General features: G+C 40.4%; 1 protein-coding gene across 2 annotated transcripts in view; it reads right to left on the bottom strand.

Annotated features, from left to right (window-relative positions):
* The window catches only part of btbd11b (BTB (POZ) domain containing 11b), an 89,453-nt gene that overhangs the window by 19,261 nt on the left and 45,259 nt on the right, over positions 1-24,933 (bottom strand). For both annotated transcript variants that reach the window (XM_022189616.2, XM_022189617.2), the window contains exons 2-3: positions 13,124-13,282; positions 3,460-3,664 (exon numbers count right to left, since the gene is read on the bottom strand). In XM_022189616.2, the coding sequence (XP_022045308.1) occupies positions 3,460-3,664; positions 13,124-13,282 (364 nt within the window). The remainder of the gene's footprint in view (positions 1-3,459; positions 3,665-13,123; positions 13,283-24,933) is intronic.

Genomic DNA, 24,933 nt, shown 5'->3' with positions numbered 1-24,933 from the left:
CACTTGATGTGACGGTTGTTTTCTTTAATAATCTCTTGACTACACAGTGCATAAAATGTCAGGAAGGCTGAGAAATATCCATCATTATTCCCTGAACCGCTGATTTCTTGCATGAAAAGTCAGTAAAAGGCAACAAATATGAGGATGAACAAATTAAAAATCTTCTCCTCCCGTCTGCCTCTCTGTTCCCCTCATCCTGCGTCAGTGTTTACTGCAGTCACATGGACTCCATATGCGTGAAGATACATATGCATGATGCTGCATGTAAACCTTCATTACTGTACTTACAGCATTTAAGGATATAAATACACACGTTCTTCACTGAAGCAAAAACAAGCATAAATAAACAATAATAAATACATTATGCAAAACATACCTGCACTCTCCATACTCTCTGGATGCTTCAGAAGACTTTGTTAAGTAATATGATGAGACAAGTAAAGCCTTCTGACTGCTGGTGTAGCACGGCAGGGGGGATTTATTGTAACGCATCACACACAGGTATGAAAATAAACCATATATATGAGCTCTAAAGAAATAAATGTATATTTAAATGGAAACCGATTTAAACAGAATATGTCAAATTTGAACTTTTTTTTTTACAGACTGTATGTTTTTAATCATACAAAACAGTATTCAGCTCATAGGATTTCAGAATAAAAGCATCTGATCGAGAGTTTTTGAGTGCCACTGAATAAATAAGGCGCTCATGTGTTTTGTATGAGCTGTCAAATATATATGCACTTGATGAAACTCCACTGGGATTTGCTGATCAGTGTCAATGTCACTCTAAAAAGGATGCCTTAACGCCTTCACTGTTCTTGACACGTGCTCCGTTCATATCTGTCACTCATTACCGCTGCTCCGAGTTGACGGGAGAGCCTTTTTTCTCTTTTAATTACGGTTTGATATGCCGTTGTTTTACTCACTTCAAAAGGAGCCTGACCTGCAGCCATGTGATGCTACTGGATCCACAGATTTCATTAAAAGCAGCGCATGACACCTAATCAAGAAGCAGTGAACGTATAATGGCAATGCATTCCTTGACATGCCCAGTGGAAACTGTGGTTCACAAGCAGTTCAAGGTCTCTGTTTCCATGCAATGTGCTTTCAAGAACTGCAATAAAGTGCACAGACATTCCTGAACTAAACGAGGAATTGCAATTGCAGGGATTTCCCTAATTTTTGACGCCGGTGTTCAACATGATTTAAAAACAAAACAGGCATGAATTTGGGTTGCTAATGGTGATTTGAGCTGAAGCAGACGTGGCACCTGGGACACACATTAGCTGATAAATTGCTCTGCTGCAGGTGATAAACTCCGGAGCCCCAGAGGACGGCTGCTCAGGCTCAACTGTCAGCGCTGTTTCCCGCCTCTGCTGCCAGCTAAAAGGGGTTTCCACCAAACTGGGGGAACACAGAGTGAGTAAATAAAGAATAAAGAAAAAGAAACAGCTCATAAAATCGGCTGAAAATTTGTTTCATGAGAAGAAACGGCGAGTATTGTGAGAATTGCTCCGTGCTTTCGAGAAAACTTGTCCAAAGACTACAGTATGATGGATCAGGGCTCTTAGCACCATGGAAAAATGGTCTAATCCTGATGTCATTCGCACATAAGTCCTACAACTGCGTCAGTGGTGGTGACTATCGATACTGACATGTGTGTGCTTGCCTCCTCCAGCAGCCTCCTTCCTGCCACCGCTCAGGTCACCCAGAGGGCTCGCTCAAGTCGCCAATAAGTTGACGACTAACTTATATAAAGCTGAGCTGCTCCCCTTCCAGAGGAAAACATCTGGTGTGCCATTTTGGCTCTGAGCACAGAAAGCCAGGAATATAATAAAAGAACAGTCTGCAGAGGTGTACAGTTGCAGTGCTGTGATCTCTGCAGCTCTGCAAAAAAGGAGGAATTTTTCTCACCGAGCTCTCTTGGCGTTTCTTTATTATTGTCCCAGCGCACGTTAAAGAAATGCAATACTACAAAATGAGGTGAAAAGGCCTGACAGGCTAATCAATGCTTTATGTTTCTTTCTTTGTGAGACTATGTAGCCTTAAAAAATCTCCCCGCTATGAAAACAAAACATTTTTGACAGCTCAATTATGATATGAATCAGAAGCAATAAAATTGTTTTCTCTAACAAAAAACAAAGAAGTGCTGAACTGTGCATTGTGCTATAGTCTGTTTATGAGATGTTTCTCTTCCATATTTTCTCTTGCCAACACTTGCGTTTCTGTTGCACAAACGTGAGACTTTAGGATTTTCATCAATTATAAGATGAATGCTGTGTAACAAACTGGCTGATGTCCATCATCTAAGGTCCTCATTGAGGATTATGGACGTCATTATTAGTGTTCTGGCTTTCATAGTGGCACAAGGTTTTCTTTAAGATTATTATACACTGTATATCAGAACTAGCAAGGATACACAAGTTGAACCAGTTTGTTCCGTTTGTAGTCATTTGGGGTTGTGTATGTGTCGATCTGATGAACTTTTTTTTTCATTTTTAGCTCTGTTTTGGTCTCCACCGCCTATTATCGATGGAATATCTGTTAGTTTTTATCTGGTAAACATCTCACCACTGAGTCACTGAATGAAAGATGAAAGATGTTTGGTGCTGACGAAGTAGCTCAGCGTGGGACTTTTTCTCTTTGTTGCAAACAAAATGGTGAAAGTGAAGGAATCCAAACAATGAACTGAAAGACAGTAGGCTGAATATTCAGCTCACAATTCTTATATTTTACACACCAATAATCCCACAATCTGATACAAATATGCTGATTATAGCTGAAAAAATTGGATGTAACTAGTGCATTTTTTGAAATTATTGTGAATCTGTTTGTCAGAATCGGTGCAGAATGTGAAGACTTGTGTTATTCTAAATTATGAAAACCTACAATGAAATCTGTCCACCAGTATTATCTGATTTTCCTTCCTCGTCAGTGACATTCGCCCAAAATCTCATTTCTACTCATGGAGCACATTTTTTAAAAAACAAGTCACAAAAACAAAGCGTTTCTTTCTTAAAGCCTAGTGGTTTCCTAAAACAGCTGTAAATCAGCAAACAGGAACACACAATACATGTTCGCGGGGAATATTTTCATCCTGAATTCATACAGATTGGTGTACTGGCAAGAATTAAAGCAGTGTGTGCAGGACTGGCTCAAAATAAAGACAGTGTTGTGGCACACTGATGTGTTTTTATTAGCTTTTGGACAACAAGCTCTATGATGCAGTGCAGTAGGAGATATGAGGCTTTGGCTACAGACACAATACTTCTTAGTAGGGATCAGCTTATTGTTGGTTTTGGTCTTTTCATGGGATTTGTTGACGAAAATATAGAATACCACCAGACGCGGTGAAACTCTATTAATCTGAGTTTGGTCTGTGGCTGGTTTGTGTTGTTTGGTCCATTTTTGAGGGATCCAGAGCTCCTCTTTTATGCTCATGTTGTTGCTTCTCACCTCTCCGTTTGTAAGGTAACCTTGGAGGGCTCAACGTTGGGGTTCTCCCACTCCATCTGAGGGCAGTGCATGAAGTAACACAGTGTGTAGATGGCCTCGGGCGCCCAGTGAATCATGCCGCTCTTCTGGTGGATCGGCGTCCCGTTGTTGTGGTTCTTGGTGTACAGCGGCTGTAGGTGGTGCATGGCCCGGGACACCAGATCACCTACGTAAACACATGCAGAACAATCAGGCAAACATAAAAAGAAACAAGGGCAGTCGGGAAAAGAATTCACAGGGAGAAAGGACGAGAATATTTTGAGCGCGTGGCCTTTAAAAAGACGTCGGGGAATCATCCTCATTCCTTCCAGCCCCCTTAGAGCTCACTCTGTCAGAGAGAATCAAGAGTTTCCATGCAGCACAATCAGGAAAAAGACAGGGTACATCCCAGTCCTTTCTGTGCCGCTCACAGGGGGAGCACAGGGAGAATAAGCATACCCAGTACTGCACTGGGTGAAGAATGAATATTTATGGATAAACATTAGCTACTCCAAGCTATTTCCTCTGCATAATTTGTCAGTACTTTAAGGTCATCCGGTTGGGCTTCAAAAATCAAAGCTTGAGAGAACTCTGCTTATAAAAATTTGAATATTCTCCAGGCGGGTTAAAAAAAAAAGTAAATAGTTCTTGGAAAAGCGAGCTCATCCCTTTTTTTAAATACTTTGGGACAAGTCAGATAGCCTTTTGTAGTAGATGCAGTTCATGTGAAAACCAGACATGAATTTGAAGTTTCTCTCACAGACAGCCTGCTCCTTCCATGAAAACACTGTGACACTATGTGGCACTTTAGTTACTGAGTATGCTCACTTGAACAACAACCCTGTATTATTACAGCATGGAGTCAAATCCCATTTCACAGAATGCTGTCAGGTTTCTGTCATTTCTCCTTCCTGTGTAGACCTGCTGCACTATGAGGGAAAAATAATGAATTCTGAAGCAGGATCGATCTGAAAAAGAAAAGAAAAAACCCTCTGTGACATATTGTTTTGGTCAGTTTGATACTATTCAAGGCCGGAAACAAACAGACTGTGATGGCACTAAACGGACCATACTGTATGTGTGACTATACAATACAGAGCGGGAACAAACAGTCATTCCCGTGGGCAAAAGGGTTTGTTTAGCATCAAAATTGCACCATTTGGTGCTTGCCAAGATTCCATTTAGCCTCGACAATGTGCGAGGCGAGTGTGAAAAGGATGCCCGAATGAGGTAAGAGCATTCATGCAATAAAACAGTCAATCTCTCAGCTGTCCTTTGAGAACAGCGCCGCAATGCCAGCAGCTGAAATGTGCTGGACATCATGTTGTGATGAAATCAGATGGAAATACGACGACAGGAACGTCCACCTGTCGTATACATTTGAAGCTAGGGCCTTGCAGTATCTGCTGCTGCTACTCCAGTTTCATCTTTCTGTTAATTATGCCAACCGAATAATTTGTCCATCTTCTCAGGACTTCATTCAGGATTATGGATGTCATCATTAGTGACATCATTATCTTGCTTCCATAATGGCCAAAATTTTTATTTAAATTGTCATAGACTGTAACCTGAATAAACAGCTACAGTACTTTTAGCTCTGTTTTGGTCTCCACCAACTACTGACGAATATCTTCTTTTTTAAACTGGTAAATATCTCCATCATTATCACCACTGAGTCACTGAATGTGGTTATAAGCCGCTGAAGTTAAGCCCTTGTAGTTTCTCGTAACAGCCATGTGTTATTGCAGCTGTGACCAACCGAATAATATGTCCATCTTCTCAGGTCTTCATTCAGTTTTACGGATGTCATTTTATTGCTCTTGCTTCGATAATGTCCAATTTTTTTTATTAAATGTGGCATAGACTGCTAACCTGAACTATCAAGGACACATCATCACCTCTCAAAGTGATATAATGAATTTGTAGGAAACAGATACCAGTTTGTTCCATTATCAGTCATTTGGGATCTGCTGAATGCAAGTCCAATGTTGTCATCTTAGCCCTGTTTGGTCTCTACCAACTTTTCAGCTGGTAACTATCTCCATCATTCTCACCACTGAGTCATTAAATGTGTTTATAAGCTGTCTGGTGCTGAGCAGATAGCTACAGAGGGCTTTTTTTTTTTTTTTAGAACTTTTCAGTTGAAAATATTGGCAGACAAAATGGTGAAATTTACCTCCCTCAACAGTAATGCTGTAGGCAAGAGAATCCAAACAAAGAGCTGAAAGACAGTAAACTGCAAATTTAGCTCACAGTTTTAAATTTTTCACATGCATGTAATCCAAGCATCTAATAGCTGAGATGTGCTGGATGCCATGTTGTGATGCAATCGGCCAGAAATACAATTACAGAAATGACCACTTCACGTATACATTTGAAGTCAAGGCCCTGTTGCTATCTGTGACTCGTCTTTCTCTAATTGCGCCAACAAGAATTGAGATAAGCGTGTAACTGTGCCCTCTCAAGCTCGGTAAGGGGAGCTGAGGTGGTCAGCGACAGCCACTTCTCATGACTTATTTATGCCGGTTGGTGACATTTCCTACGCTGGCAGAGAAGGCTGAGAATGTAGATTGTGTCCAAACACTGAAAGAGTGCAACAGTAGTGAAGAACCCGCTGCTTAAAGTGAGATTACTGCCACTCTTTCAGCGTGTGCACACAGAAAAAGGATTAACCTGTTGTTTCCAATGACGATACACCAACGCAGAGCAGTCAGGATTCTGTTTTGGTCAGAAAAGGGGAAGGACGAGATGAGCTCCAGCAGCTAAATAAGCTAAAATGTCAATAGTCTTTTCATTTTAAGATGCAAGCCTTTAATCAATACCTCATCCCGGGTGATTAATTCTTTATGCTAACAAGACGAGGAGAGGTGAGGACGAGCCGATCCAGTTCCTCAGGTATTACCTTGTAGCAGTGGACCAATGTTCTCCAAGCTCTTTGAAACACAAAATCATATAAATATGCCAGTTTAAAGAGCATAACGGTACCGCTTTGATTTACTTCATGGAGTCGGCACCTTTAAGGTCAGCATCGGGCAACGCAGGCACCCACATTACCGCCAAACTGCTCATTACTTCAGAGAGTGCGAAGGCAGTTTAGTGTTTAACAGCGAGAGAGAGAGAAAGTACGGCTACTCTTTCTGAAATGTAGAAATTAACTCTGTGGGGTAATTACATTCAAGCCTTTATGGGGAAATAACTACTCAGTAACCAGCTTTTCTTTGGGTATTGATGAGTGGAGCTGCTGCCATCATCGCAGTTTTTCTGTGTAAATGGTTTGCTGCTATGATTACGTTTAATGGTCGCCTATGGCCGTCCTGACTTAACAAGAAGCTACGCTGTTCTTCCTGTCTTTAGTTTGGCCCATTTGGAAAGAACCGGAACCTTTTAGCCACCAGCTAACACATGTAAAGATAACAAACATGGAGTGTCTTCATATGGAGCTGTGATGCTGATAGATACTGTTAAACCGTCTCTGCTTTATACTACACCCTCTTTGAATGAGGTAAGTTTGGACCAAATTGCACACAAAGTAACACACATAATGACTCTCCTGCTGTCAGAGGGCCCTGGAGCCTTTATTAGGGAGGGAAGGATGCACTCAGAGCAGTGAGGATGGCAGATAATCCACATACATGTGGCTTTTCTCAGTTAAACAAACCTAATAGACAATGAAAAATGGTCGCAAACTGATTACGTGATGGCCGGTTGCTTGTAGCCTTTGACAGTTTCCACTTGATTCCTATTAATGTCAGGAACTGGTGACATAATTCCACCTTTGAGGCTATCAATCAAAATCACCCCCCACCAGAGCAAAACACTGTGGCAAACACCATCTATCCTGGATGACAGAAATTACTACAAATTGCTCAATTTCCTCTCATATTCTGCTATTTTCTTTGACATGTGGTCAAAGAAAAGTACTGTATTCAGAGGAGATATATAAAGAATCTGTATACTTCAGCATTGTCACAATAAATGATCTTCAAAAGGTATTATTGAGAGCGCTGATGGCCATTAGCAGCGTTCTCTGTCGGTTTTCTGTGGAAGCACTTACAAGAAAAGCAGCCATGATTCCATCATATTAAAGCGAAATATGAAAATGAGATAAAAGAAAAATCACGAATCTGAAACGTCTAACATCACCTCCAAAGTCTTTGAGTTTGGGTCAAATCAATAATAAAGAAAAATGATGGTTCTAGCATGTTTTTTAATCAGCTGTAACTAATATTGTGAGGCAAAGCGCCCACAGGGGAAAGAAAAGCTGCATGTGAATTATTAATACAGGCATTATTATTATTTTAGGGCTAGATGTAACTGCGGGTAATAAAATGTGTGAATATGTTAAAAAGTCCCATTAAATGTGATGAAGAAGAATTAAAGCTAGAGTTCTCAACTAAAGAGACAGGAGTAAAACTAGAGGTGATCTGAGGTGCCTGCAGCATTAAAAGTCTGTGTTGGCACATCTTCAGTGACACTTTTATTGCTCTAAAGTGCTTGTAAGACTCTACTGTGTTCTGTACATATACTGTATAATAGTATATACTATATAACTACAGCGAACTGAAATGACCCCAAAAAGCTTCTCTCCAACACCTGCTGCCATCTTTGCCAAACTGAAAGCTCAGTGAAGTGCAGCAAAATAAAGCATGACCAACAGCAGGACAAAAAAGGTCAGAATGTGGGGAAAATGGGACGACAGCTCGACCTTTACATGAGGTGTTTAAAGAAATCTGACTAAAACAGTTTAGTGATGAGGAGATCTTTAACTTTTGGCCAGTTTGAGGGATGATCTCAATGGAAATATTCACTCAGTTTGTGTTTGGATCAGTCTGCTTTATATGATCTTTGTTAGCGTTATCTAAACAATCCTCACAGTCGGCTGAAGGTTGAGGCTGTCAGTCCACAGCGGATGATTCCCAGATTAATAAAAAGACGATGGAGGGATTCAGGCTGACCTCTGAAATAATCTCAGTCTTGGGGAATTTGAGATTTGAGCTCCTTGAAGCCTTTAAGATTTATTGAATCTTTACTAAGACCTGATTTATGGGAGGAAGTTTGATCTAGTGAAATTCAAAGGGGAGTAATTTTCTTCCGGAAGCAAAAAAGAGCCGCAGAAAATTTTCGAGGATTGATGCAACCTTCATGTCTGCCAGTTAAGTCTACTCTGTCTTTCAAAAAAAAATTACTTTCTTTGACAGCTACATTCTCCTCAGGGAAACACGTTTTCTGATGTAGTGGGAAACTTTCAAAGAGCCACAAATTCAGCGTTAGGAGGATGGAGAGGTGGTCGGTGCAGAACTTTCACCCTGGAGACTGGGGTTGATGTCATGTGTTGAACCATTACTTTTAGACACAAGGTTCACTCACTGCTCGGTTGAATTTAAGCAGGATTCATACTCCTGCGATGAACTTACACTACAATGTGCCTCTTCACACAAATATAGCTACATGTTACAAACAACTGGAATGAATCTGTTTAGTGCTAACACTGCACATTGATTTGTTCAAAAATACTGTATAAATGAGATAAAATGTAACATACATTTGGCTATATATGCACATATCGTTTTTCTTGTTTTCATAGCTCTATCAATCTGTGAATAGACTCTATCCTCTTCTATATTTTTTCTCCTTCTGTGCTTGAGTTATTTTGGTGAATGTAACAGAAACTGCAACCTTTATTAGCTTGAAATGCAATGTAAATTCATTTCAAATACACGCAAAAAGTCAACACACCTGCATGGAAACGCCACCACTCGCAGACTGGTGCAATCACACCAACACACAGGTCAATATGATCACGATAGCACAAAATAGGCCACTTGTTCAGGCTATAATGTACACTGCTGTTCAAAAGTTTGGGGTCACACAGACAATTGATGTGTTCTCCATGAAAACTCCCACTTCCATTCATGTGCCAACATAACTGCACATGGGTTTTCTAATCATCAATTAGCCTTTCACTAGCTAACGCAAGGTAGCATTAGAACACAGGAGTGACGACAACGTGTGGACCGTATCTGAAGCAGGCTGAGTGATGTTGACACACCACCCGTCCTAATAACTGCAGGACTGTCATTTCAGATATGCTAATTTGGCATTCTGGCAGGGGCGAAAATGAGAAAACACAAAGAGGTAAATGAGTGACAAACCTCTAAAACTGAGTCTAAATGCCAGAGCAAAAAGACCGTCCCTGGATGGGATGCAAATTTAACCGAGGAGCAGCCACCAATGTTGTTCCAATCCACGAAATTTATTTGCGAAAATCAAACTCTCATTGGCGTTTCTCCTTAACCTTTCTGTCTTCATCTTATCGTGCTCTCGTTTTAATAAGCCATTCGACAGCCTGACGGTGCAATCATCGCCGGATAGTCTGCTTTTCTCAATTATTCATTTTGTTTCAGCTTGAGCTTGTTTGCAAATCCTGGAGTTATTTACAGAATTCCTGATAACATTACCACCGGACTAAGCTCTGCCATTATCCATCAGCGGCTCTGTTGTCTCACAGTGTGTTTGCAGTGTCAACACAACACAACGAGTCCTTGCTTGACCTCATCAATACAACATGAACAGAGGACCGGCGATTTGCCTCCGTCCTGAGGAAACCTACAGCGAGGAGGATTGGCTCGCTGTTTGTTGTGATTAGAAATGTTTACACGAGACATACAGATAACATTTCCTCAGCCTTTTCTTAACATACTGATTCCATGACACCAGAAAGAGACCCTGCGGCCCTTTCAGCCATTATTCGGCTTGGGGATTTCATTTTGTCATGCACATTAGGAGACTGATTTGTTATTCTTCTGTCAGTGGACGCTGCTGTGTTTTCTGGAAGGTCTTGGAGAGCTGCACGCAACCGAAAGAAACAACAAAACTACTCAACGCTTCAAATGAGTAAGGGCATTCTGTGATTACATCTGATTATATCAAGTGGGAACGCGAGACGTTGCATGTTCAATGGTTCGGTTTGTGGATGAGCTCTTGATGCTTGTCAGAAAGTTTCCACCGAAACAGAAAAACAACTCTCAGGAGGGCCTCGTGTTGAACTCCGTTTGTGTATTCCAACTTTCTCTAATTTTTTGTGAGTGAGGATGAGAATGTGAAATATAATCGGCACATCATTTCTCAAATGATGCAGAAAACCTATTATTACCATAATATATATAAAACTGACTCCTAAAGCTTATGTAAATGGCTTCATATTGTATAAACGTATTCAGAAAGCATTGTGATGCCCATTATTCTTCGAATAATGAATACATTGTCAATGGACAGACATTCAATTAACTTTTGCAGGACTTGTCAAACTTATAAGCTAAAATCAGTCACTTTTAATGAATGGCTGTGGTTCATTAGAATTGTTTTCATTGACAGCGCGACTCCCACAGATCCACACTCGTTTTAAGAGGCACATACACATCTTCTGGCCGATTATGATACAGCGATTTACTGATAGAGCAGGACAATGTTTGTACTCTATTAAGCATCATATTATTTTATGAGCCCATAATGTCTTCCAGCTCAAATGTGAAGGAGATTTCCACTCAACCAGGACTGTACGCATTCAGTAAATATGCTGATGAAGAAGATCATATTGAGATATTGTACTGGATAAGTAGAGTTTATTCTCTGAAATCCAAAAGTTTAGGCACTTTACAGATAAGAAGCCCATGGTGGTGCTGAAAGTATAAAATAATGTGAAAATCTGGTAACACAATAGGGTTTTAGCTGCAGTATTTGCATTAGTCAAGTTTCATAATTTAGAATACCATAGAGTTTAGTTGTTTCTGCATTAGTCGCGTCAATCACCATGATCAATGGCTTCTGGGTGCATATTCTGGTCACACAGAGTAGAGTTTTGTATGTTTTTGTGAGATTTGATCTCTGGTGTGTGGATTGCTCAGATGCAGTCACACCTACAGCTGCACCAGAGGGTCTTAGCTGCAATCTTAAGTCTTCCTGGGTTACTCTACTTGTGCGCAACTTCCAAGAAAGCCGCACACAAGAATTCCTATGTGCTTAAAATCTTTGTTTATGTGTACAAACGGCTAAGAAAATCTTGACTCTTGGTACCAATTAGGAGCCTTTTTGCTGGAGAGCACTTTATTGTTATCTGATTAAAGTCTGATCTATTGGCTAAATGGTGAGATACCTGCCAGAAAAGGTGAAATTGTTGAAACACCAATTTTGGACAATGGAACATTTTTAGTTTGAGGATGATAGTGGCCAAATATGCTCCTTGTCAGCTGACTTTCAGCCATAATGACTGAAACCAAATACAAACACAAGTTATAGTTTTCAAGCATAGCTCTCCTAAATTTGCACAGGTACATCTAAGCAAAGTATGGGGACACACAAATGTTACCTCCATATGTGATATTTCAACATCACCATTCAAAACATGTACAGCACATGCTACTACAAGAGCCTGCACTGGTCTGGGAAGATTTTCCACAAGATTTTGGAACCTGACTGTAGATCTTCCTTCCAATTTAACCACAACAGTGTCAAGAAAGTCTCACACCAGAATGTGTAAATGCTACACTGCTCCATAGTGCTGTATGACTATGAGATGCCTATGTTCTTCTGCTTGTTTGTTTGTTTTTTGCCTCTTCTGTTCTTGTGACTAGCGAGTTTTACATTACGACTTACAAGTTTCACTTTACATATAAAAAGACCAGTAAAATTTACATAATGTAGCTGCAGGGGTGGAAGTGGCCTAAAACCATCAACTGTAACACAAAAAAGTGGAGTTTAAGCCCTGTGAGATGTTTTATGTCACTACTTTGATTTTCAGTTGATGTTTACAGCTACTTTCTTAAGTTTCGGCACTAAAACCATTTGGTTAAGTTTAGAGAATGATCAAGGTTTGTGCTAAAATACACACATTCAAATGCTTTTCAGTTGCTGTTTACTCACATTATTAGTTGCTGCTTTCTGGTATTTTCTGTGCTTTTGTTCACACAACAAAAACCCTTGCTAAGGTTAGGGAGAAGATCACAGTTTGGGTTTAAAAACATTGTTATAAATGTGAAACATAAAGCTTCATCTGTCACTGACGTCCAAAAAAGGAGAAGAGTGTCTCACACTTACAGTTTTCTTTTCTTTTTCGTGTATCGGTGAAGCTGTTACACATTCCTTTGAGATGCAGTAGTAACCTTCTTCACTGAAAGACATATCAGCTTGTCAAAGTCGGAGAAGGACAAGTGTAAATGAATATTGTGTGAATTCCATTTAGCTGTTTTGTTGTCAGGGTCATGGTCACACTTGAATAGAACGGAGTCATCAGTGAAGTTTTTGCCAACACCTGTACTCCCCTAGTGTGACAAGTCAAAATATCTGCTGTGAAAAGTATCAGTGATGTTGGGTGATCAGACTCAGGAGTTGGTGGAGATTGAGGCCAGGCCCTGCAACAGCCCAGTGAAGCTGTTTCATACCAAACGTGGAAAAACAGTTTTCTACAGACCTCTAATTATGCAGCAGAGCACAAAAACAGAAAATGATCTTCCTAAAGAGTTGGAAGTGCAGGTGAGCGGCTTTGTGCGTTGCAGTGAATGCAGGGAGGAAGGGGTTAAAGGTCGTCCTTCACTTCTCCGCTCAGACTTTTCCCATCACTCCCACACACACACACATGTATACGACTCACTGAGTTCAGAGATACTGCCCACTCTTGTGGCCAGTAAGCACTGTTCGACGGATCGCAGCTCAGATTGGCTGTAGGAGTTTCCCTCTCCGCTCTTCCCCGCTCGCTGCTGATGCTGCTGATCTCTGTGAAGTGTCAGACCCTCAGGTAGGCTGAGAACACCTGAAAGAGAGATGAACATTATATCAGCGTTGTTGTATAGAATATGAGTACAAACTGTAGAAGTTGGTGGTAAAACACTCAGATTCTGCTATTGCAGGCAATAATTACAAAAAAATGCACTGGTTTTGTTTGCTCATTGCAGGACATAATGGGAATAAAACTGCGATATCTCATTACATCTCAAGCACATGTGAGAAGCTGTAATTATTTGTTTCAACAGAGAGAATCTGACTGTGAAAACAATAGAGGCCATACATTGCAGTAATTATGCCTCCTAGTTACACCTGTCAGAGGCTTCTCCCAAAGGTAATAATGTTTCATTATCCACACCTCGTCCTTGCTCTAGAGTGACGAGGCAGATTCTCCATTTGCTGACGGTCTCTTATTGCTCTGCTTAGTGTTTGCAGGGTGTCAACTTATGGAATGGCTAAAAGCTGCGACACTCCACTTAGCCCCCTAATCACAGGAAGAAAAGTGGCTTTGGTTTTAATGTCTCCTCTCTCATAACACTGCAGCTAATTTAATGCACATGCTGCCTGCGGCAAAAGTGACATTCTTTACTCAGCTTGTGGGAGCAAACAGTTGTTTATGGTGCAATTTACGTTGCTTTCCCCCAAATGGGACGAAAGGACAGTCACAAGCAAAGGAGTGCAAATAATTGATTTGGATGGCAGGAGGGTCCAGGAAAGAAGAAAAGGTCATGAATTCCTTCTCTGAAGAAAAGGCAGGGTAATGTAACACCTTCTAGAGTGAAGCAAAATGTGTCATACGCCTCAGAAAAATTTCAGGTTTCTGGCAAACAGCTGTGGTTAACCTTTGGCGACACCGCTGCAAGTTTACAAGCAAGGTCGTACTTTTATATGCAAATGAAATTATGCAGTTGCGGTGGATTTCTGGCTACCTTTGTGGAAAACTTCCCCCATTAGCTAAAACCCACATTATGCTTCAGAGAATGACGGGAGAGCTGGATTCTGTCGCCCTGCACAGGTCACCAGACAACTTTTCGAGCTCACATTCACACCTCATGCCAAATTACAATTATCATTTAACCTATTATGCATGTTTCTGGACTGAAGGAGAAAGTCACAGCACTCAGAGGAACCAAGAAAACTAATCCTCAGATATCACTATAACCGCATAAAATAGAAATCTGAGCCAAATTGTTGCAAAAATTCCAGCAAACCTGCATCAAACTTACCCTAGCAGGGGTTGCTAAAGTTTGAAAAATTTTGGTTTTTAAGGTTGTTCATGGTTATACGCCCTCACCTCTCAAGTTTTTTATTCATTGCACCTCTGTAAACTCTACTAGCAAAACAAGGGCTTCTTCTAGGCGGCAGTGTTGTATCCCTCTACGTAAAACAGCCTTTGGATGAACTAAAGACAATAACTGATTTTAAAGGCTTTTCTAAAGAAACTAAAAAATGGATCTGGAGAAACCAAACCTATCAGCACTGACACTCCTTGACATGACTTTTCTTACCATGTAAATGTGAGAATGTGAGATCCTTTTTCTTTAAAAAATGTGATGTATTGTTTTTCTATCTTTACTTGTTCCTCTCTTGCCTGCCATAGAGACGGCAGATGGAAACCAGCGAGTATAATGTGGTCCAGAGCATCTCTACTTTGTGTTTAATGCTCTTCTCTGCATGGTCCCTGTCAAAAAAGAAAGAAAAAAAAGGAGTCCACCTCAAGTTTGTCACAAATCTAGTTTGCAAATAAAAATGTGACCTTTCTGAATATTTCCAACATTGCTAAAAGTCAACTAAAATTTTCTGACAGAAATAATATGATTGCTGTAAATGCTAGAAATGCTTCCTATTCCAAACATAAAATGACATATTTAGTACAGCTGGCAAAGTGTGGAAGGAAACCACCAGCGAAAATATTTACAGCTTGTGGCAACTTCTCATTACCAGAATGTTGCAGGAAGTTCACCACCAGTGGCCGACACTGGCAAACACGTCTTTGCTGCAAATCACTCACAAGTTTGAGGCAAATCTGCTGCAAACATTTTGCTTTTCTAAGAGAAAAGTAACACTGATAAAACTTCATCAATAAAGAAAGGCTGGAATGATTTGTAAAGACAGTTATCATCTTCCCCTCATTATTCCTAGTAGGTGATTCCACTTTTTCTGTCTATCTGGTATCAATTTAAAAACAACCACGCCATCAGCATAACGCTACTATTTTAACACATGCAGTAGTGCTTCCCAATACCCGTACATTTTTAAATTGTACAGCTGGTGGAGGCTTAAATTGGAGCAAACTATTTAAAATATCTTTGTGGTAATATTAAATGAATTATAGCCATACGACATCTTCATTTTAATGTAAGGAGAGTGATGCAGTATGGTTTTTCTTAGTCAAGAAAACTAAACTCATAATATTTCTGGAGTGGCCCTTAGCCAAAAAAAAAAAAAAGCTCCACTTTTTCATATTTTGCTTCAATTGTCCCATGTTTGATGCAGCATGTTTCTAATGATACTGTCCTTTTGTGTTTGATATGCACCATGTATTATACAGGCAATAAAACTGTGCAGCACAAACATCTGGATATCGGTTTCTTGGTAATAAGTCGCAGTTATTCACATTATAAACCTGCACAGCGGCTGCTTACAGAGCATCTCATCTACATCTTCGTTCAGGTTCGACCAGAGAGCCGCTGACAGCGTGACCTGAAACAAAGAGGAGACATCAACACCATGTCCAGCGGCGGCGTCAGGTGTCGTGAGCCGCTACAGTCCAGACCAGCCAACGAGACAAATGATGAAGAACAGAAACTTTCTTTGTGTTTTAGCAAGAAATTGTGTGCAGGGATTACTGAGAAACACCTTCTTTATTGCTTGAATTGCTCACAATGTGTCCTCTTGGTCGAGCTGTTGTGCAAACGGCAAGAAATCCATCCTAAACTATTTGAAGCCACAGGGGGGGTGTGCTACCCTGGCACCTCCCTTCCTCCCACCTTCCTCTCAGACAATTATATATCAGAGTAAACCCCACTCAGAGGGCGTCTACAGGATTCATGACCCACCTTCTATGATGTGCCCAGACTAAAGGCGCTCAGGTGTGATCCGGCAGAGTATCACACTGCAGATACATTAATTTTCATAATTGATCAAAGGGGTTAAAAAAAAGACTCTCATTTACTTTAACCCTTCAACCACAGTAGCAGTTAGATAGAATGTAGTCATGAGAACCTAATGTTTGCAGGAATGGACTGAACATGGTGAGAAATGAATGAAGGCAAACCTGGTGCTAAGCAACCCAGACATACGTTTGGAAAGCTTCTCTCCATTTGCGTCATGAGTCCAAAAACAGAAAAAATACGAGTGGGGGCAATTTGCAGCTGTCAGACTTTGCAATGAATCATAGAGACCAGTTTTGTGATGTTGCAGTTAAAATCACACTTTTATACATGCAATGATACGGCTAACCTAAACAATACTGGAGTCCAGCACTACACACATGAAAAAAAAACTGCTCAGGAACAGGTAGAGAAACAAAACAAAGAGTCCAAGGTATTGACAAGCTTCCCAGGTTCCAGTCCAATGAAACATTTGCAGGATGTTCTGGAACAAGCTGCATCCAGGAAGGCCTGACCCTGCAGCCCTCAACGAATCTACTGCCAACGTTTTTGATGCCAAACACCACAGGACACCCGCAGAGGTCACGTGGTTAGTTTTGGCAGCACAAGTGGGAACTACACAATATGAGGCATTTTATTTTAACACAGTGACGCTGATGAGCGTATTTTGACATGTCAGAGGTGCAAAAAATAAAACGAATGATGCCTGAACTGCTCTATTTGCTTTGGTTTCGGGGCGAATAGAGCGGCGCCATCATCAAATTCTTCCGTTTAACGAAAAAAATACATGATTGAATAAAGCAAACACGTTACTGTTACTCTTGAGCTCTTAACCGTGCAGCTCCTTAACCTTGGTTCAGGGGAATAACGGGAGCAGCTGACAGTGAAGTGGTAATCGCTGGCAGGATGGACTGAGGCAAGGTGACTCACTGGCTCTCTGCGTCCTAATGCAAGCCGCTGTCCACCCTCAGGGAGGAACTGATGGAGCTCTTACATGCGACGCAGCCGGCCACTGCGGCTGCTCCTGATGTCATTCTTTCACTACAGCGGAAATCTCCCAGGAAATGCAGTGTTCCCAGGTTTTCCACGTACAGTACAGCTGCAGAAAACACTTTAAGTCGTTTACGGGTCACAATCACAAGGATATAACGGTCGGTTGTAGTCTGAGGATGTGTAATAGCAAGAGATGAAACCGAGCACCTGCCTCTCTTTAAGCACACCAGCTCTGTTTGCCATATGGCAGCTATTCAATGTCACTGAAGAGAGAAGAGCAGGCTGGATGATCCTCCAGGCAAGGCGCTGTCACTGGAGAAGAAGTAATGAGTACAGGAGTTCCCATTAAGATGTCACTGAATGCAGCTTAGTCATATTCGCTGATAGACAGCTGCACAGAAGAGACCCGGTGATGGTCAGATATGAATTCCACACATCCTGAAGAACAAAATGTCACTTCAGAAAAGTGCTGCCAAAGTGCTCACAAATGCAAAAAATCACAAACTTCCTCCTGACATTCTTCCATCTTTTGTTTACTGAAGATGCACTTTCAAATCTTTCATGATGTGTTTGAGGTTAATATTTCAGGAAAGATTTTACTGATCACTTTTAAAGCCTTGCCCCTGGCTGTATTCTAGACATGTTAACCCCATACGTCCCCACATGCAGCCTTAGATTCTCGGGTGAGACTCTCCTGATTGTTCTAAAGTCGAAGCTTAAATCCAAGAGTGACCGGGCCTTCTCTGTCAGGACCCTCGACTTTGGAATGACCTGCCTGAGGAGATAAGGCTCGCCGAATCAGGAACTTCTCATAAATCACTTCTTAAAACCCATTTTTATAGACTTGCCTTCCAGTGAAGTTCTCTTTTATCACTCTCCCTTTTAAAACTTTCACTGCTTGTAGTCCCTCTTTCTAACCTCCTGATCTTAATCTATTCCTGTCTTTTATTTTTTCTTCAGCTTCTCTCTTAACGCCCTCATATGATGTCGTCCTTTGAACCAGCGTTTAATTATCTATCCATTCTGTACATTTTTGCCATTTTTTATCTTCTATCTGTCAAAGCACTTTGTGAATGTTCTTGTTAAAGGTGCTACACAAATAAAGTTATTATTATTATTATTATTATTATTTAAAGATTTTTTCAAATTATTTTTTAACTACAAGAAAATATCACTTAAATTACCAAAATAAATTAAATTTACATGTCTAATGCAAAAGAGCATTAAAAAGTCAGCCACTGTGATCAAACCAAAGGAAATCATTTTCCTTTTAAAAAACTACATCTATTATTTCTTGACTGCTAAGACCCATATTACGCTTAAACTGGTGTAAAATTAACAGTAGAATCTTGCAATTTGATTTTTTACAACGGTATTTTGGCGTTTATACAAGATTTTTTTTAAATATAAAATGATATAATAAATCCCAGCTGATATTGTTTTTTTCTGCAGTGTTATGTCTGATTATTTCTATTAAACTGTTATTATTAAATGCATAATACTGCTTATAGGTAACTTCACTGAGACACCACTTTAATGCTAGGAACTGTTGTTTGTTTGTTTTATTATTATTACTATTATTAATAATATTACTACAGGAACTTATTGTATACTATGAGATAGTTATTTACAATTACTGCTGTTTTTTGTTTGTTTTTTCCCCCCAAGTTGCTGGAATATTACCCATTCTTCTACAGTGTTCACAGTATGCTTATTTTTTCATGTACAATATTACTTCTTATATACATTTATGTAACTATTTTAATTATTATTATTATTATTATTATATACCAGTAGTATCATTTCAGCTAGGCTGTGCTGCAGAGCATCTCAGTGTGTTTTTTACTGGGAAATTTGGTGATTTAAGATGAGGTTGATGCATTCTTTTAGATTTTAGTGGACAAACTTGGCGGTCGATCTTCAGTGAAAAGTGTAGGATCATTCTGAAGCCACATTCTGGTGATACGCAGAGGCTGATCATTATTAAGACACTTAATGTTGTTTTTTCCTTTAATTTGTCACCTGTCTGTATCTCATGTGTTTCACTTGTACAGATTTTCTTCTTACGTGATTCAAATGAATTTCACCGCTGCAACATTTGCACATTCTGTCTTGATTCTCCCAAAACTATAACTATTAGTTCACTGTTAGCAAACTAGCGATGTAAATATTTAATCTGTTTGTGCCCAGCTCAGTGTCGGGCTGATCTCACAATGCAAAATAAAATCGATTTTTTCTTATTTTCTTCAGGTCTCTGCTTTTATCCCTCATCTTTGAATGTTTATATGTCGATTCAAAAAGCCCTGGCATATGCGCAAAGCCTTTTCAACTTGACACGTTTCCATCGATTCCCCTTTGAGAATTTGCACACATGTTCAGACACGAGACTGCAATCAGCCTTTTGCTTTAATACTTGGGCAAGTATTAAAACACAAAGTGCCAGCTTCCAGAGCTTACAGCAACACAGGACAGGAATAAACAAACAGTGCAATGTTCTTTATTTTGACTCATTTTTTCTGGGTCTGTCTGTCAGAAGGCAGACTACTGTAGATCCACTGACTCGTCTCAGAGCGGCGGGGAAGGAACGCTGACCTCGATGTTGCTCCTACCCTGCATTTAAATCTATTTTGGAGGGGACACACGGAGAAGTGCACTTCCCCAAACATACTTCGGCTCTGCCTGATCACTGGCTTCGGGTTGCACTCACAGATAAGATACAGAGACAGCAGAGTGGAGCTTTGATTTGGCAAAATCAGATCCAAACAGGTGCACTAAGGCAGGACTTGGACGAAGGCGACGGAGTTGAGATTGGAATCAAACAGTCACAGAATGAAAGAAGAGGGAAAATGGGATGATGTGTTTAAAAACGGAGAGAATTTGATGCACTTAAAGTGGTAGCTTTGGCTCTAAAGGGTTAACCAGGTTGTAACTGTACATGGATCACAGTGATCCTGCCCCACTCTAGGCTCCATCGCTGCTCTGCCAGGCCAGATGGCCACCATATGTATACCGAGCACGAGGGAGACTTAACATGGTGGAAAGCAGGAAACAGAGTAGTGACATGTGTTCAGATGTGTTAAAACGCTTTTCTTACCCCTAATGGCTGCTTGGTTCATTCAGAATAATCATAACCGTGTGCTGGGCGGTAGAAATAGAGGTGTGAATATTACATTTTTTTGGAGCAGTGCTGGTATGCCAGTAAATCTCCAGAGTCTCGGTTTGGGTTCTCAGGTGACCACAGCATGGTCTGAGGCAGCCATAAGTCTTTAATGGGTGAGTCCTGTGCTAGCCACAGGAGTATAAAGAAAAATACCTGCACGTTTGCAAATGTCTGGAAACTGGCAAGAGCACGTGAAGTCTTTGCACAAACAGTCAGGAGCTGCAAACTGGTTCATAACCAGCCATGAAGCAAATACATCTAGATAATTATTGGTGAATAAAAGCTCTCATTCCCAGTTATGTCATGTGAAAGTGAGTCTTGCTCTGCTGGAAGAACAATGTGTTCACATAAATCCAAGCTGAATGTTTCTTATTGCTCTGCAGCCACAGTCTGCTGAAGATCCTCTTCTAATATGCAGAACCAAAAAAGCTTCCAAGTTCGCATCGTGTGTCGCTGTGAAGGAAACACACAAGCCTCCTGATGTGTTCATACACAAGTACGAGCAAACCGCCAAAAGGAAATGTGTTCCATCTGTGGGTTTGGGTTTATTTTTGTTTTCACATCATCAGAAGGAAGAGACTACTGTAAGCAACCTATTCTGCTCCTGTTCTGAATAAAACACCAAAACAAACGCAAAAATTAATGTGATCCAGTATCGGTGTTTTACTGACTCCACACAGAGGTCAAAGACCTGGCCCAGGCAAACAACGGCGCCTATTGATAAAGAGTCGCTGTCTCACGTCGTGTTCAAGGACACTTCAACAGGATTTTGCTTGTTGACACACAATTCGGTAAATCATTTTCTCGCCTCGCTGCCCTCCACCGTGTTGCCGTTTCATGTTACGAGCATGAATGTCGCGTACAATCTGGTCTTCGATTAGATTTTCTTGATTGAAGTCACACCTCATCACCGACACTGCTTGAAGCAAGTCCATTACACGGCGACAAATCAAGAAGCAAACAGGCCGCAGTGATCGCAGCCTGATTCAGTGCGTTCCAGCTTTCATGTGGAGCCCAGATTCAATTGGAAGCACTTTAATTAGAGATTCATTCTCTGGCAGGTAAGGAGTATCTATTTCATTTGTAGAATCAATCCTGAAGGCTGTGCTAATCAACATTTTTATATTACCAGTGAACAAAATGGCTACACGTGAAGTGAAGGGAGTCTGTTGCCAAACCTTCAGCTCTGTGGGGGGTTTCGTCTGATTGTTTTTGCTCTCACATCTCACAGGTTCAGTTCTTTAGTCTCTCCACAGTCAAACTGTTTCCAGCTGCAGTGGTCAGCTGTTTTCATTAATAAGAAAAAGAAACCCTTCTCAGATAAATCCACTGGATGCTACCTGCCCATCACAAGACAGAGCAAGTTAATGACTAGCAGGTGAACATGGTGCAGGATTTCTTGGCTTGAGGCCCAGATATTTCCCTCAGGAGATGATGGACACCGAAACAGACTGTCAGGAAAAGTGAATCCATGTCTGCTGGATGTGTAATGGATAACTGCTCACTAATATTTTCATCATAGCAATTTTTTGGGTGAAAATGTGTCCGTGTTGTGTTTACAGGTGGTTCTACTCCCATAAAAATAAATCTTCAATGCAACATTAAAGGTTCAGTCAGACGGATTAGTTGAAGCAGACAGGAAAGTAGGTAGAAGAATGGGAGGAGGACCTGCAGGAAAGGGCCATGAGCTGGAATCAAACCCAGGCCGCTGCGTCGTGGCCTATAGACCCCGTTTATGGGTCGTTTTCCAACCTGTCCAACTATCTGGGCACCCGCAACTCATCCAAATTTAATGCAGAAGCTGGCAATGCCACAGAAAATGCTAATTAACTCAAATCTTTCTGAATTGTCTAGTTTGGTGCCATCAATTCTCGAAACCCCAAAGCACTGCGTTGGTTTTGAAAGGTATGTTATCTTTCAAACATGCCAGAGTTATATCATTTATAAGAAACTGGAAAAACAGCGAGAATCTGCAGATTTTCAACTTTCAGACAGTCCTTGAACTACTCGTCTGTGATCTGCCATTCATTCAGGAAATTTAATCTAATCTAAGCTTAAAATTGTGATACTTTATCAAACTCAAAAAGAAATTATTTGCATTAATCAAATTATGTTAAAACCTATAAAAATTCTGCATTTCTTAGCAAAACTAAGAAGCTGCTACTGACTCATATTCCAGCAACAATTGTGTGACAAAAATTCTGTAACTTTTGTCAGAGCTGGGATGAACTGCAGGCTGTGTTTCCACAGGAAGGAGAAACAAATGAGCAGCAAAATATCTATAAGATATCAAGTTATTGGTAATATTAAGACCCGTTGGCACTCCACATTCATTAAGTAAGAATAATCAACTAAATTCAGCTTTGGTGTTTCTTTTTTAAGATATATGACACTATAACGGTGCCATACTGCCTAAAGGTTGTCTCCACTTCTAGCCACGGTCTTGCTATTTCTATAGAGGTGGAGGACTTTATATTGCAGTGAAAAATGGTCACATTCTGACTCTGGAGCAGAAAACAGCCAGACGTCTAAAGTTTCATGTAGGCAAATTAAAAACTGTAAAACCGTGGAGATATTGCATCTAGTTTTTTTTAATATGAAGAATTAAAGTTCCTAATTGAATAGAAATGCACTTATAAATGGATGATTACAATTTTCCAAACCTACTTCAACAGCTTATGAAAGCACTAAGACCTTAATTTAGCGACTAATTGTTTAGTTTTTGTATTAAAGTTTCTGTTAACAAAAGCAGGTTCCAGTTACTGTGATATAATCATTTGTTGTGGAGCTGATTTATTTACTTTTTAAAGATTTTTAATCATACTTTGGGTTCCTTATATCCGCAATGTCAAATCTGAACTCATAAAAGGTGATGCAGAACTTCATGAATTGGTTAAAAAAAAACTGCAGAGGATAAACGTGTAGTAAAAAATAATGGAATGTGAAGAGAGCAGAAGCTGCTACAAATAGAAACAAGCAGGAACTGAGAGCAAAAAAAGGAGACAGACATGAGTAAGTCAAGCAAGAAACACACACGCAAGTACATACAGTACTATACAAGTCATCAACACACAATAGAGCATGCACTTACACACACACACACACACACACACACACAGATGGAGGACGGGTGACCGACGCACAACAAGGGCACGACTAGAATTACGCAATCTTCTCCAATCAGAGGGAAACCAGCCTCCCTGCAGGCTGTGTGTTATTCCACCCCGAGGTAGCAGCTCTTTCGCTATTATTTCACTCTTTTCATCTCATTTCTTCTGTCAAGGGTAATAAGTCTGTGTGTAATATCCGTGAGTCGCACACTTCCCGCAGGATGCTTTCCAGACAATGCTGGCAATCAGCAGCAGCAGGGAAAAATCTGAAGTCACTGAGCCGTAATCTCTCTGCTCATCCTGCACTACTTCTCTATGAGTCTATTTTGGAGAGAGTCTTAAAAATAAGCACGGGGGTATTTTCTTTTACAATTACCTCCTATAATCTGATACGGGCAGGGAATGAGGAAGATGTGTTTTTGTGAAGTCGGTACAGTAAAATCAAGAATTGTAGTGAATTACCCTGAAAAAAGAAGCTCTGACAGATAGACGCAGCAGATTCTGCTAAATGCAGCGCTGTTCTGAAGTAATTGCTCATTTAGCACTGAGGGCACTGCAGTAATTAAAGGAAATGACTAAAGTCATAAAATGAGATTTGCTACGAGGGGATATTTTCCTGCAGGTCATTTTAAAAGGGATGACATCACATCGAGCTACTTGTAAACACTCGGAGCTTTTCAGTGACAATGCTCTCGGACATTAAAACTCCATAAATATGAAGCAGATAAGACGGTACGTCCTTAAGGCAGGTGCAGCCCCTGAATGTGTGCACGCTTGAACTGACTGTTTATTCATCTGTCTCAGCCTGACTGAGGGTGTTTCTTCTCTGCGTGTGAGATGAAGGTATTCCCAGGAAGTGTGTGGCACTTATCGAGCTTACTGGTCAAAAAGGAAACAAACCGCAGCTCTCATTCACTATTAATGCTGTTTACCAACATTTTTACTGTTGCTTCTTTTTAATGAACAGTTTTCTCATGCACAAACCCCAAATCTACACAGTACAGGCTCTGCAGTGCCTTTTTTTTAAATAAGAAAAACCTACCGCTGCAGTGACTACTCTTCATCTTTGGTGTTTTTAATGATTAAGTATCATTCAAATAAATACGGCACATGTGCAGCACATCAGGCAGAAAACATCTATTTAAAAAAGATGGAATATTATAATGTTCAAAAACTGTAAACACTGTTAGAATAACAGTAAATACTTGCGAAATACTATCTCTTAGCTGATTTAAAGACAGTAAAACAGTGTAGTCATGCAGTCACACATGTAAAGGAATGAATTACTACTTTGAAAAATAAA

The sequence above is a fragment of the Acanthochromis polyacanthus genome, chromosome 8 (assembly GCF_021347895.1).
Source record: "Acanthochromis polyacanthus isolate Apoly-LR-REF ecotype Palm Island chromosome 8, KAUST_Apoly_ChrSc, whole genome shotgun sequence".
Taxonomy (NCBI): Eukaryota; Metazoa; Chordata; class Actinopteri; family Pomacentridae; genus Acanthochromis; species Acanthochromis polyacanthus.
Note: the sequence above shows the minus strand (reverse complement) of the source record. Positions and strands in the feature narration are given on the sequence as shown.